The 14,351-nt window shown below is 40.2% G+C and overlaps 1 protein-coding gene across 1 annotated transcript in view; it reads left to right on the top strand.

Moving 5' to 3' along the window:
- The window catches only part of LOC147604894 (uncharacterized), a 107,604-nt gene extending 107,301 nt beyond the window's left edge, over nucleotides 1-303 (top strand). Inside the window, exon 10 of the mRNA XM_086794333.1 lies at nucleotides 63-303. Within this exon, the coding sequence (XP_086650459.1) occupies nucleotides 63-95 (33 nt within the window). The 3' untranslated portion in view covers nucleotides 96-303. The remainder of the gene's footprint in view (nucleotides 1-62) is intronic.
- Nucleotides 304-14,351: the final 14,048 nt, after the last annotated feature.

The following is a 14,351-nucleotide window of genomic DNA, read 5'->3' as shown; positions in this document are numbered from 1 at the left end:
CTATTCAAATCCTTAAGGTAGACTTTCTCTAAAGGGAAACTTTTGTTCGTTACGATATGCAGTTGCAAGGTTACGATATTCAAGAAATGATTTAAACTCCGACATCAAGCATTAGATAGTATTTGAAATGCAACGATACACTTATACACATTTTTAGAATCAGGATTGCCGAGAATTGTTTCTCCATCACACAGGCATACTTGCAGGTTTGATTCAGATTTCTGAATGAAAACCAATGGCAAAGAACCAACGATGGCATTTTTTTTCACAACCTAATTGCTTTAGAGTTTTCAACCATTTCCAGTTTCCAATTATTTGGCGTCTTCCACACTGTCCAAATTTAAAGGATTTTGTACCTTGATCATTTATGCTGTACTGTTTTCTTTTTGACCTTAATATACTCTCTTCTCATAGTCACAATTTTGTCATCTTAAAGGATTTCTACTTAGATCATTTATGCTGTACTGTTGTCTTTTTGACCTTAATCTACTCTCTTCTCATAGTCACAATTTTGTCATCTTTAAAGTAATATGTTACCCATGACTCCACTTAGTAAATGAACTACCACCTGAGCTGTTGTAAGAGTTGCATTGATGACAAACTTCAAAAGTAACTACCTATGGCTACTCATCAGTGGGTACTCATCAAATGGGCTAGCTAAAGTATGAAATCTGTTAATTTTGTCCAAAAATGACCATGTATATAAAAGGAAAACTCAGAATCCATTTGGCAAAGAAAAGTGATGCATAGTAATCAAATCAGAATAAGGATAACAATTATGGTTTGCAAGTCTATAAGGGTCTCACATCATAAACTAAGATATTTGAAAAAACAAACACCTTAGCAATTTGTAGATATTTCAAAGCTATGCACTAATGCCGAAGAGGCATCAAGAATGCATTGAAGAGAGACAAAGAAAGAATGAAAGTTATATAAATGTCTACGGAAGACACCAAGGGTCTATGAGACCATAAGTAATTCAATGGTACCATGGATATACTATGCCATGGAAGAACAGGAAATGAAAAAATTGAAAAAACATCAATGTGTCAATATATCTCATTAGCAGATGATTATCCTATGATCTCTCCTCAAGCACTACCACCGAAGTCATGTTGTCATCACTGTATTGCATCACCCAAGCAAGAGGGCTAAATCCATCTTGGACAGGCAATAAAACCTCCCTCACATCTCATAATACGCTAGGCATATAAACAAGTAATGTTCCTTAACACTCTCTAGTCCAACAGAGCGTGCAAAATTGTAGTCTTCCTTGGGATGCCCTCAACTCGCCATGTCTCTATCTTGAGTGCGTGTGAAGATAACCCCCATTTGGCCGATAGCAATCCTTATGGCATGTGACATCATGTAAGGTCTCCACAGACCACTCCAAAGGATCATCTAACCTAGAACCGAAACCCTAACGAGGTTTCATAGATCCGACATCATATACATCGCATGAATGCGATAGATTGTGGCTAGCAACCCACCACCTAACCTCAAAGTCCTCCCAACTCACCCTCGAGTGCTAATTGTTGCGAGCTTACTTGGTACTGATGACCCCAACCCAGCATCCTGTACTAGTAGGTCGAACCACCCACCTTGTAGCTCCATGGCCATGAGGTCTTGCACACCCCTAGTAGCCCTCGTCTACTACGTGGATGTCTCAATCCTCATAAGTGCCCCCAAGGTCACTTTTCTTTCCAAAGAAAAGATCCTCAGCAGTAAAGCAGCATGGCACGTTTGGTGTGCTCGCTCTGTAGTGAGGCCATAGAGGCCATAGAGGGCACACTATCACGCCACCCATTGAGTCCATCACAAGCATATGGACGGACATCATACACATCCTCTGTGGCAAGTGTGAGATGCTTCCAGGCAGCTTTGAGCATATGTAGAAGCATCGAGAGGTTTTTTTGCAGATTTGGAGCAAGTGGTCCTAGGATTCTTATGGGGTCAAAGTCAAAAACACCAAACGATCAAAAAACATTTTGAAAACAGCAAAAGCATTTAGACTAACCGCACTTCACATAAGTATTCACATTAATAACACAAAAATAAAAAGCTATTTTGAAAACAACAGTATAAAAAAAACACAAAAAATGACACACAAAGAGACATTGTGGAAGGAAACATAGGTGCGAAAAACTTAAACAAGGAATCTTCATACTAGAATGAGATTGAGCGTAGTTTTACTGTCTTGATTACCAAAAGATATCTTTGTAAGGAGGTCGACGGTATGTACTAATGATTAGGGAAAGTGGTGGTGTTAGTCACTGCTGACCCTTTTGTAGAAAGATAGTGAGTGAGGTTGCCTCACGTGCTTCCATGGCAAGTAGTGAGACAGGAATAGAGAAATTTCTATTCCCACATCTCCTTAGAAACCCTTGGTTTAACCTTGATAGTTTATCATCAACCAGTGAGGATTTCATAAAACCTCCAATCGCTTACGAACCGATCTATCGATGATTTCTATGTAGCCAAGAGTGGTCTTGACTTACCCCTCTATTCTCTCCCCAATTGTATGAGATAGCCTTCCTCTAAGAGTGGCCATCCGGCAAAGGAAGAGCTCCTCTATGTTCCCTATTGTCTTCTATTGTCTCCCATGATTGAGAGTGGGTCATGTACTTAGCCGATTCGACTGCTTTCTTGATAACTAATGGTATGTTCTCTCACCACTGACAGGGGCCTGATTGCCTCCTTCCAAACTGGGGTTGCTGATAATGGGATTGTTGTGATACTACCATGAGAGAGACGAAGGGCGAGGTATTGTTTCATCTCCTTATATGCTAGGGTCGATGCTGTCTCTGAAGCTTAGGCTACGGCTCCCTAGGTGATGGTGCGGGCTGGTGCCTAGTCCATGGTGAAAAATGCAGAGGATCTGCAACCAAACTTGCTGCTATTTGGGACAATCCCAAAGGCAATGCCACTCTCAAGAGTCTGCACAAAGAGGCGTCCAACCTCCCCAACTGCCAACCACGTGCCCACTGCCAAGCTTGTGTGCTATATGCCAACAAGAAAAGAGTAATCTTTCGTTATCCCACAACCACTTCCAAAAATCACAGAGGAAGTGCATGGGGATGCGTTGTGTTTGCTAGTGTGCTGTTGTTGCCGCCACTGGCGTACTGGCAACCTCTGGCACCTGAATCCTATGGCCTAGAAGAACAGTGTACTCAAAGAAAGGGATGTCTGGTCCATCCTCCGGGGGGCGAAGGGATCGTGCCACTGCCACTCACCAAGATCCCACCCATTGTAGACGCATTAGTGGCTGGCCCTCCCATAATCATAATCTCTAAGGTCTCTCTCTAGCCACTTTGGCCAGAGGTGGGGGTGGACGTGCCATCTGTGGTTAGGAACCCTTTGTAAAGTGCAGCTGTTGAGGACCCGTGTCGAGAAGAGGAGGGGGGGTTGGTTCAATCTCAATTTGCCATGTGGCCACATAGAGAAAGCCATAAGGGTGCTACCATTGGCACCATGGACTACCATCAAGATATCATGTCTGGTAAAAACTCCTACCCACTAAAGGGGAGGCATATCTTAGACCAACATGAGCCACTCAGGAGGGATGGAGGAGTTGATGTCGAGGGTGAGTCTTTCTCTACCTCGGATGCTAGCTATGTTCCTCAGTGGGAGTTGTTTGAATGTGAGCCACTTTCCAAGAGATTGGGCCGGTCCCTCACTCAATGCAACCCATGAGATGTGAGGACCAAGCATGTGGCCATTGGGAAGCATAATCAAGGGGTTCCAAACCATTGGTTGTTGAAGTCTTTGCTCGTCTAGGACTGGGGAGACTGGTGAAGAGAAGAACGAACGTAGTCCCAAGCTCGAAAGAGGATCGCCACAAATCGGTCCTCAAAAGGTTTTGGGTAGAGAGGGAAGTAGCAACAACACTCACACAACACAGAGAAGCAAGTACACAGTTGTGTTAGCTTGTGAGAGAAAGAAAGAAAGAAAGAAAGTTATATTTACGTCTTACAGAAGGCCCAATGGGCCTATGAGACAAAAGATGATAACAGTATCCATGGAATATCATCGTCATGGAAACTGAAACTGGAAACCTAGTAACCAAATCCAAGTGCTAGGTAAATGCAGAGATTAAACAGGGGAGTATGCTATAAAGTACACCAAAAATGAAAGTACACAAAAATGATAAGGTAACACACACTAACGGCTTAGGGTGTGTTCTTGTGCAGGGGGAAGAAACTCCTCCTAAGGAGAGTAAAAAGTACCCCGGCTCTCCTACGGTGTTCACACGCCACTCCCTGTGACATAGATCTCAACAAATCTCCCTGGAGGAGTGATGACGTGAACATTTACAAGGATAGGCGGATCAATTTCCAAAAGGCAATAAGCCCAAAGCTTTGCAAAAAACTTCAAACTTTTCATGAGAAAGAGCCTTAGGAAGTAAATCTACCACGTTATTGTGTGTAGGCACATATACCAGGCTAATCTCTTCTGCTGAGAGTCTTTCTTTGACGCGGTGATAATGTGCCTCAATGTGCTTAGTGCGAGTATAAAACATTGGGTTTTTCGTTGCAACTACCAATGCGCTCTAACTGTTAGTGATGAATATGGTAGTGGAGGACAACTATATCCAACACCCAAATCAGCCCCATAAGGCGTCTAAGACAAACATCCTCAACTGTAGCTGTAAAAGCTGCCTTCTTGTACTCAGCTTCGCAACATCTGGAAGTGCCCACTATTGGCTACTTCTTGTTGCTGAACCATGATATATATGAATCACCAAGCTGAAAGCAAAAGCCACTAGTGGACACTCATGTGTCGTAACATCCAAACCAATCTAAATTTGTTAAGGCATGGAGTTGTGAATCATCGCCCATGGGATAGAACAATTTGAGGAGCTAAGTGCCCTGTAAGTAGCAGAAAATTTGCTTGACAGCAGCCTGCGAATGCCTAGAGCCTAGGCTAATGCATCAACCTACTCAACTGAGAGACCCCAAACTGAATTTCTAGCCTCACTTTGTATAAGTAAATCAAGCAATCAGCAGCAGCTTGCTAATATAATGTTTGAATAAAAGGCTCTCCAAAATCGTGAATGCTACGCCTCGCACCTGTTTCAACTAGTGTAGACACAGGCTTCTAATCCTCAAGATTAAACCTTTTAAGCAATCTCTATATGACATTGATGATAAGAACCTGCAAGTGTATTGAAATAATAGAGTGTTGGATAGAAAAGTTATCTATATAGAGGCGTGATGACCAAAAAAGACAGAGTGTAGGGATAGAAAAGTTATCTCAATAGAGGCTTGATGACCGAAAAGGACCCCAGTGATGGGTGTCGGAATGTGAAAATTTACAGGGGTTTTGGTGGCCTGAACGGCCTCTAATTTTGGATTTCTTTGGCTTGGGAGACTCAAAAAACAATGAGGAACGCATTGGTGAAAAAACAATCAAAAAATTTTGACTTCTGAAAATGGGCTCTGCAATGACGTCGTCACCACCGAGGCAGGGCGGAACCGGCAACTCATTCGGCTGATGGGCATAGCTAGGGCGGAGGATGTGGAGTTGCTGAAATCAAAAAATTGATTTGGGGCTTCTCTAATTGGAAGTAAGGCGAATCTTCTCCTGTATAGTTGAAAAGTGGGAGCAGTGGGCGGCGCTGGCTGTGTTGGCTGGGCCGGCTCCTAGATGGAGCATAGGCTCCCTTAGTGGGGGCCTAGCAAAGCTTTATTGGGACCTTTTGGTGGGCTTCCCAAAGAGAAGCTTGATCTGCAACGAAATGAGCTATTCAACGAATTGTTGGTTTGTTGAAGAGTACCTTGAACCCCAATAGTTGTAGCCTGAGCTCTTATACCAAATGTTGGCCAACACTCACACATACACAGAGAGAAGCAAGTAGACATTTGTGTTAGCTTGTGAGAGAGAAAGCAGGTAACATAATCATATTGAGTGTACCAAAAATAAAAGTACAATGAAATGATATGGTAACACCGTAATGGCTTAGGGGTGTTCGGAAAAAAAAAACCCTCCTAAGGAGAGTAAAAAGTGCCCTGGCTATCCTACAATGTTCACACACCATTGCTTGTGACATAGATGTCAACAGAAGGCTAGGCTAAGACCGTAGGTCCTCATTTCTGCGATGATCCAATGCGAGCTCGAGGACCGCCAAGAATTAGAGTGCGGGTGGAGCTTTTCATAGAATGATCAATAATGTCGAGGCCATCTTTGTGGGGACGCTGAATGATGACTCTCCATGCCACCTTGCCCAGAGGAAGTTGCAGATTAACTGCTGCCCCCAAGGTCATCTATATAGTGATAACCTAGCTATTATCGGCCCTTGTTTTAATTATAATCTTTCATGCTTTATTTATTAGCTTTTAGCCATTATTAGACCTAGTCTATTTACTATAAGCTCTTAGCCAATCTAGACCTCATTGTGCTAGCATTGTTAGGCCTTGTGTGAACCCTCCAGATCTTCACACCCCAACTAAGCCCTAACCCTAACTTGGGTCAATCCACATCCCTAGCCCTAACCCTAGGCCTATGGGGATGTATCATACTTTGGCCATTTATCTTATGGGCTTACAAGATCACTTACAAGCAGTTTTAGTTGGTTTATGGGGTGGAGACCATTCTGCCCTTTCCATTGAAATGGAAATCACTAGCTTTCGTACCTCTTGCATGTACAAATGATAATGATGAGACTATGCTTAATCCTCTATTGAGAGGTTCCTAGCCATAGATATGTTGCTCAATATGAATTCCGGGACTACAAACTAGTGCTTGCTTATCTTGCAAGCCAATTTCAAACGTCCTCACTCTTTCTGCCTTGTCCACCCTCCCTCTCAATCTCTCTCCTTCCCTCTCTCTCTCTCTCTTTCTCTCTCTCTCTCCCAACCTCGTCCTTTTCTCTCTCCCTCACACTCTCTTTCTCCCTCTCCCACCCTCTTCCCTCTCTCTTTCTCCCAACCTCGTCCTTTCTTTCTCCCTCTCCCTCTATCTCGCCTTCTCCCTCTCCCACCCTCTTCCTTCTCTCCTTCCTTTTCCCTCTCGCTCACTCTTCCTATGCATAATCTCTCCTTCCCTCTCTCTCCCTCTTTCTCCCTTTCCCACCTTCCCTCCCTCTCTCCTTCCCTCTCCCTCTCTCCCCCTCTCCCACCCTCTTTCCTTTCTCTCTTCCTCTCTCATCTCCCGCCCGCTTCCCTATCTCTCTCTCCTTCCTCTCCCACCCTCTTCCCTCACTCCTTCCTTTGCCCTCCCCCTCTCGCACCGTGCCTATGTATAATGTATCCTTCCCTCTCTCTCACTCTTTATCCATGTCCAAGCCTCCCTCTCACTCTTTGTTCTTCCCTCTCTCTTATCTCTTATCTCTCTCTACTTACTCTATCCCGCATGCCAATGCTTGTATGAGCCATTGCATTGCATAGCATTGGGATGTTATTACATATGCATATGCATTTCATTGCATGGTACTACTTTATAATGCAAAGTGTTGCGTGTGATTTCATGTCATTGCATGAACTTGAGGAGAGTTACATGATGTCATTGCATACATGCGCATGTCATTGGATGCCTTTGTATATGACTTCATGTCATAAAAAACAATGAACAATGTAAAATTGAAAAGGATAATATTGCAACTAATTGTGGGAAAATATAAATTTATTTCCCAAAATTTTTTTACATCGGGATCATATAGTGTTTTCTAAAAACAACAAACAATGCAAAATTTGACAAGGCAAATAATAAAATTGATAAAGCAAATTATAGTTAAAAGAATACTTTATTCGAGAAAGGTTTCACAACTAAGTACTTATAAGGACTATGGCCCACAACTAAGTACTTATATGGACTACGGCCCACAATATTGTTTACTAAAGACAACATGACATAACTACATAAGGGTTCTTTAACTCTATTCTTCAACTCCTCTTGAAGGTTCATAGAGAGTTGATAGAACCATGATATAAAGGACATTTTATTATCACAAAATCAAGAACATTTCAAAACAATAGTACATTGTCATTAACCTAGAGATTCTTTTCAGATTGTTCTCCTACTATTGAACATTCTCATTAGGTTCTCCTTTTTTAAAGTGGGTTGATGTATAAACATATTATAATTTGCATCTAACTCAAAAATACACAAATAAATACAATAAAGATGCATGCACAATATGGTCTACCATCCCCTACCTTGATTTGAAAATTAAGACATGTGCATAATGGATTCTTTCCCATAGTTACCTTGTATTTTTAACTACATAGTAGTGATTTCTCAGTCTCAATTACAAACACTTCCATCTTCTCAACGTTAATGACCAAATGCTCGAAGACCGTAGCTGTGTTCGAAATTGCTGAATCTATTCTCTTGGTGGGCGATCATATCCGATATGCCAATTTTATACTTTGTTGACCATTGGACTACATCATTTACTTCTTGGTGTAATCCCTTAAACAACACAATCCACCAGCCTCCAATGCTCGGATCTCATCCACAATAAGGTTTGTACCTCATCAAACTGGAACCGAGGGTCTAGTAGATGATTAACACTCTTACATACTCTCCATGTATGATCCACGCTGTTGTTTACAAAACCACGAGCTGACACCTCTCACTCCCTGACCACTTCTCTCATACCATAGAAAGATGGACCTGGAACACCTTTGCTTCAAATGCAAATCCCTCTGCATTGTGTTGACCGCCTTGCGTGGCTATAGGAATAGTGGGTGGAAAGTTTAATCTCCTATCCTATTTCTTGCGTGGCTGGTTTTCTGTGACATACTCCGAACGATGTAATGAGTTATCATCCTCAAGGTTTATAACTATGGGTTTTTTACATCGGTTAACTATAATGTTATCACCAATATAGTTTGGTTGCACATGCATTGGTGTGCCACTCACTGCTTCCCCCACCGATCTACTAGTGGTGGTTGATGGGCTTGGAGCTTTTTATGATCTAGCCTTCTCTATCAACTTTGTTATTGTATGAATGCATGCTTCTTTGTGGATTGCAAGAGGACATTAATGAGATCTAAAACACCAGTATCATATAAATTGATGGTTCCCTTGAAACCCTCTCTCCTACTAACCAACTTGCATGTTTAGTTTTTGCTAGATTGTTGGTTGGCATGTGTGACAAAGTGACATCATCCAAATCCTATAACAAGAGATTAAGTTAACTGAGGAGAATCCAAGTTATAACCATAACCCATGATAAAATATTAACCAAAAAAGTGCAAGCTATGTGTTTTCAAAACCAAAAAAGTAATATTTACCCTTACAAGGTGCTTCCTCCAATGGGGATATCTAGTATGCCACTAACTAAGCAAGCAATCCATGGCTAGTAAGTTTGCATCCGCGACTTTACCGTTCATCCACCATGATCTAATATGTCTGTATTTCAAAAGTGCCTCTTCTTCACTCAATGCACAATGCCACTGACGGCATAGTCGCTTATGCTTTTTTTGAAAAAAAATTGACTACATATTGAACTGTATGGATGTTCGAGCTTTGTTCCCAATGAAAAAGACACGACTGCTCGTGACCTTCCAATATATTCTCTGGTCCATTGTTATAAATTGTCCTTACTGCCCTCCAATCAGCTCCAGCCTCATCGACCATGAAGTAAAAAGAAACTGGTTTGGGAAAGCCTTTGTGCACCACAACATTGTTAATCATCTCCCATAATAGAACTTGTGCCACTGTGCCTTCTTCTTTCATTTCACAAGAAGAAATTGTCATAAGCTCTTGCAAGCTGCATGCCATCATATAACAGTTCTAAAATAGCTGTAAAGAAGTTCAAAATTTTTAGGAATTTTACAAGACCAAACTGTACCTTGGATCATGTACATGTGCCCAGGAAAATAACTACCATGGAAGAGCTCAAAAGTGCATTGTTTCTTCAAATCTAGAATACTAGACTCTACACCTTGCAATGTATCGTTGATTTGAGAAGCACATACCATCCTCCTAAATCTACAAGAGAATTGCATAACTTAACAATCTATGAAAAATTATGTTGATAATTATAATCAAAAAAATTAAAATCAATAGAGTTAAAATTACCTTTGACATTGAATTAGGGGATACATGTGTTTCAATAATAGTGGCAACTACATGTTTCAATAATAGTGGCAACTACATGTTGCTAATATTTAATCCATTCTTTTGTATCTACCTCTTGTACAAGTTCTATTATCTTTTACAATGATTAGCTTGATGTGTCCCTTTGCACCTCATGCAAATGGTTGCCTTGATGTATCATCAATCTGATCATATGTGGGTCATCAGGCACATAATAGTACATTGTAGCACCACACATGCTTCTACATACATGCCTGGTCTTGTAGTAGAAACAAACCAGAGAGCCATATCCATCCAATATTAAGCCCAATGACAGAAGCTTCTGTGTGAGCTTATGTATTATTTGAAAAAATACAAAGTCTCAATAAATACTCTTATTAATCAAGGTTTATTGAAATTGAGCTAAGATAATACGCTTACCAATCCATGATGTTGTATTCGCTGTGCCGTTCATAGTCCTACTTCCACACAAGGCATAAGTGTACTCAAACCATCCTCCACACAAGGCATAAGTGTACTCAAACCATCCTCCACGACTCTTTCGTACTACTCCGAGAAACTCTATGTGACTCTTCGCAACAATGGCTATCATGTGCTTGCTCCATTCCTTGCATTGGAGAGGCTGAAGGATCACGTACTTTCGGTAACTCAAAAGTCACAATACCATTATAAATTTGAGGAATCTCTTCCACCTTCTCAATATGTGTGTATGCTAATATCATTCTACGAAGAACACCTGCATGAGATTCCTCATATAATAAGTATTTAACCACACTTTTCTGATAGGGTGTGTTTGCGAGAGAATCTTCTATTGTAAGATCAATAAATGACTTGCTTTGGTGTGCTTGTTGTAGTGTTTCTTAACTCTCCTATTATTAGAACAAGGTATTCTATTATTATATATTTATCAAAGATATAACATGGTTCCTCTCTAATGGGTCTAGCTGATTGGATAGATATAAGATGATCTACACCATAATCTTGTGGTTTGATTTTGCAAAGAGTAGATAATATTTCAATGTAATCATCAGGTTTAATAATATAAAAACGTCCTTGCATAGTCCTAACAATAGAATCACTCTCTAAACCTTCCACAAAAATGTGAAATGTTGTATTCTCCATGACAAAACAAAAAGCATAGACTAAAAGAAGATAGAAGAGAAAGAGATATCTATTTGTAAAGTACTATATGTCTCACAAAACACAACTCAAAATAACTCACAAATGCACAATAAACTAATAAAAATGAATTTGAATTTTAAACACTAGGTCCATATATATTTAAAAAATATTATTTCTGACAATCATAAAAACATTCTTCAATCATTATAAATAGTGTCATTAATATACAAAATCTAAAATTCATTTTTAATGAGAATATTTGATAATAAATGTTTACATAACTAGATCCCATATATATATTATTATTATATTTATTCATATTTTATTTAAACAACTTTAATTACTAAAATTTTAATTAAAAATTAACAACCTTACTAAGATTAAGGTTGCCCTTTAGTAACGCCCTTAGTAAGGGCGACCTTAGTATGGTTGCTCTTACTAAGAGCGACCTTCTTAGTGTTGCCCTCACCAAGCGTAATGTCACCCTTAGTGTGAGGAGGTGACCATCACTAAGGGCGACCTCCCTTACATAGATCACCCTTAGTTAAGGGCGACCCATGTTAAGGCTCCCCTCCCCCTCTCTCACCTCCAGCTCTCTCTCTCTCTCTCTCTCTCTCTCTCTCTCGCCTCCCCCCTCTTACCTCCCTTTCTAGCTTCACCTCCTTCTCGCCTTCCTCTCTAGCCTCCCCCCCCTCTCTCTCTCTCTCTCTCTCTCTCACCTCCCACCTCTCGCCTCCCTTTCTAGCTTCCCCTCCTTCTCGCCTTCCTCTCTAGCCTCCCCTCCTTCTTGCCTTCCTTTGCCTTTCCCTCCCCTCCTTCTCGCCTTCCTCTCTAGCCTCCCCTCCTTCTTGCCTTCCTTTGCCTTTCCCTCCCCTCCTTCTTGCCTTCCCTTTCCTTCCCTTTCTCTTTCCCTCCTCTCCTTCTTGCCTTCCCTTCCCTTTTCCTCCCCTCCTTGTTGAAAAGCTATTCTTAGCTTTTTATTTTCTCGTTCTCTCTCTTTCTTTTCCCCTCTCTTTCTCTTTCTTTCCCTTCTTATCTCTTTCTCTTCTCTTTCTTTTCTATCTTTTGTCTATATAAGCAACCCTAAAAGTTTGTCTTACTTTCCTATTTATATCTTTCTCTTTTTTCTTTTTTTTCTCTCTCCTTTTTTAAGAAAACCCTCAAAGTTTGTCTTTCTTTCCTATTTATATATTTTTCTTTGTCTTTGTCTTTGTCTTTGTCTTTCTTCATTTATATATTTCTCTTCCTTCTCTTTTCTTGATCTCCCTATTATTGTTCACTTTATTTGCTTGTCCTCTTTCTTTTCTCTTTCAATCTCCTTCCTTTCCATTTTATTTATATTTCTCTTAATCTTCTCCCTCTTGTTTCTCATATCTTGCTTTTTTCTCTTTCTTTTCTCCCGAATAATGGCACCTTCTCAAATAAAAAAAGGGACACGTGTATTTTTAATGTTCAAATACAAAAGTAGCTATACTGGCACCGTGTTGCATATGTAAACTCCACTGTCATGATATTGTGCATGGAGTTCCTTTGCTACCTAGGTGTGTTAGTGTGTCGATTAAAGATATCGAAGTGGGAGAAGTACCGCTTCCTTTTTCTCTTGAAGATGGTGATGTCTCCACGTTAAATTAAAGATATCGAAGTGGGAGAAGTACCGCTTCCTTTTTCTCTTGAAGATGGTGATGTCTCCACGTTAAATTAAAGTAAAGGCTACATTATTTTATGGCCAGCAAGAGATTACATAAGTGTTTTTACATCTATTGTTTCCTTGTTAGCTATGTTTTTTTTGTTTTACTTTAATTAATTTATCTTGTATATGTTGTTGTATTTAAATTGACCCACACCCAATGGAAACCCAACATGTAATTAAATCTCCAAAGCATGGACAATACTTAGAGAGCACTGCTACCAAAAAAGCAAGCCAAGAAGTAACGAACACAAAGAAGAGGAGAAAAACAATGCAAGAAGAAGAAGATAATGATTGGGTACCTCCACGAAACAAATCTAAGTCGATCTTCTAAGTTTACAAAAAAAGGATGCTTCTTCAAAATCCATGAAAGAAACAAGGGAAGTAGAAGAGGTGAAAGAGGGAACTAAAAAAGAAGGCAAGAATGAAGACCACTACATGCTCACACATGTAACTCGTCTGCACGGCTGGAACTCCTGCAAGATAGTCTAAATAGAGTAAAGGTAATTGTTATCCACTTTTTAATTAATCTTGCATAAGGTCTTATTATAAGTGGCAAGTACAACCTATGTGTGTACATTTCAGGTAAAGAGATCCGCTCCTTTACCACCTATTCCCTTGTGCAGACTTGTGCCTAACCCCTCTGTAAGAAGAGTGCAGTTTAGGTACAAGAAGCTAGCAAGGGAATTCTGCACAAATGGCTATGTTGTCGATTGATGTAGATTCATTTGCTCTATCTTCTCATCCCACAATCTTGCTAGAGAAGTATCGCAAGATGATGTTAGTAGATGGGATGAGATATGGTGAATGAAAAATGAGGAGTTCGAGAATGTGATTAGAGACATGAAGTGGGCATTCTTGTCCAAGAAGATGTTTTATGTGTGGGACGGCAATCATCATGTTGTGGCATGGATGGAGGAGATTAGCAAATGTGATTCATCTTAACATGCTAACTCTTTGAACGCAATGTTAAATTTTTTAAAATAGAAATGGACTAATTAGGTTCACACTGAATATAGCATTCAAGAATGTTGTATCAAGATATCCATATGTTGACGCTATCCTTATATTGAATTTAATGAGGATAGCGAGGGGGAGGTCCTCACAGTCATAGCTAACTTAAACACATAAGGGAACATATTACTAGAATATATATCTTAAATCTCTTTGACTTAGGATGGTCCAAGTGCAGTATGTTTTATCTTTCGTCATAACTCATAATTTGTTTGTCATAGGATGAATAAAGTGGGCTATGTTTCATCATCTCTTGTAGACAAAGTGTGCCTCATTAGGGCGCTCAGATTAGCAAATAAAGAAACAATTATGAAGCACACAAGAGCGATAAACAAGGCAATTGTATTTTGGGAAGCTGTTTGAGGAAATGGTGGGGTCTCTGAAAAAACAAGTGGTGGTAGCTTCAAACTATGTTGTCATCAAAGCTACTAAGCGTGTTGTATTTAAGTGCTTAACAATCTACTTACTACTTTATTGTGCTCTT

The sequence above is a fragment of the Cibotium barometz genome, chromosome 60, assembly GCF_041138505.1.
Source record: "Cibotium barometz isolate CiBa-2024 chromosome 60, ASM4113850v1, whole genome shotgun sequence".
In the NCBI taxonomy this organism is placed as follows: domain Eukaryota; kingdom Viridiplantae; phylum Streptophyta; class Polypodiopsida; order Cyatheales; family Cibotiaceae; genus Cibotium; species Cibotium barometz.
Note: the sequence above shows the minus strand (reverse complement) of the source record. Positions and strands in the feature narration are given on the sequence as shown.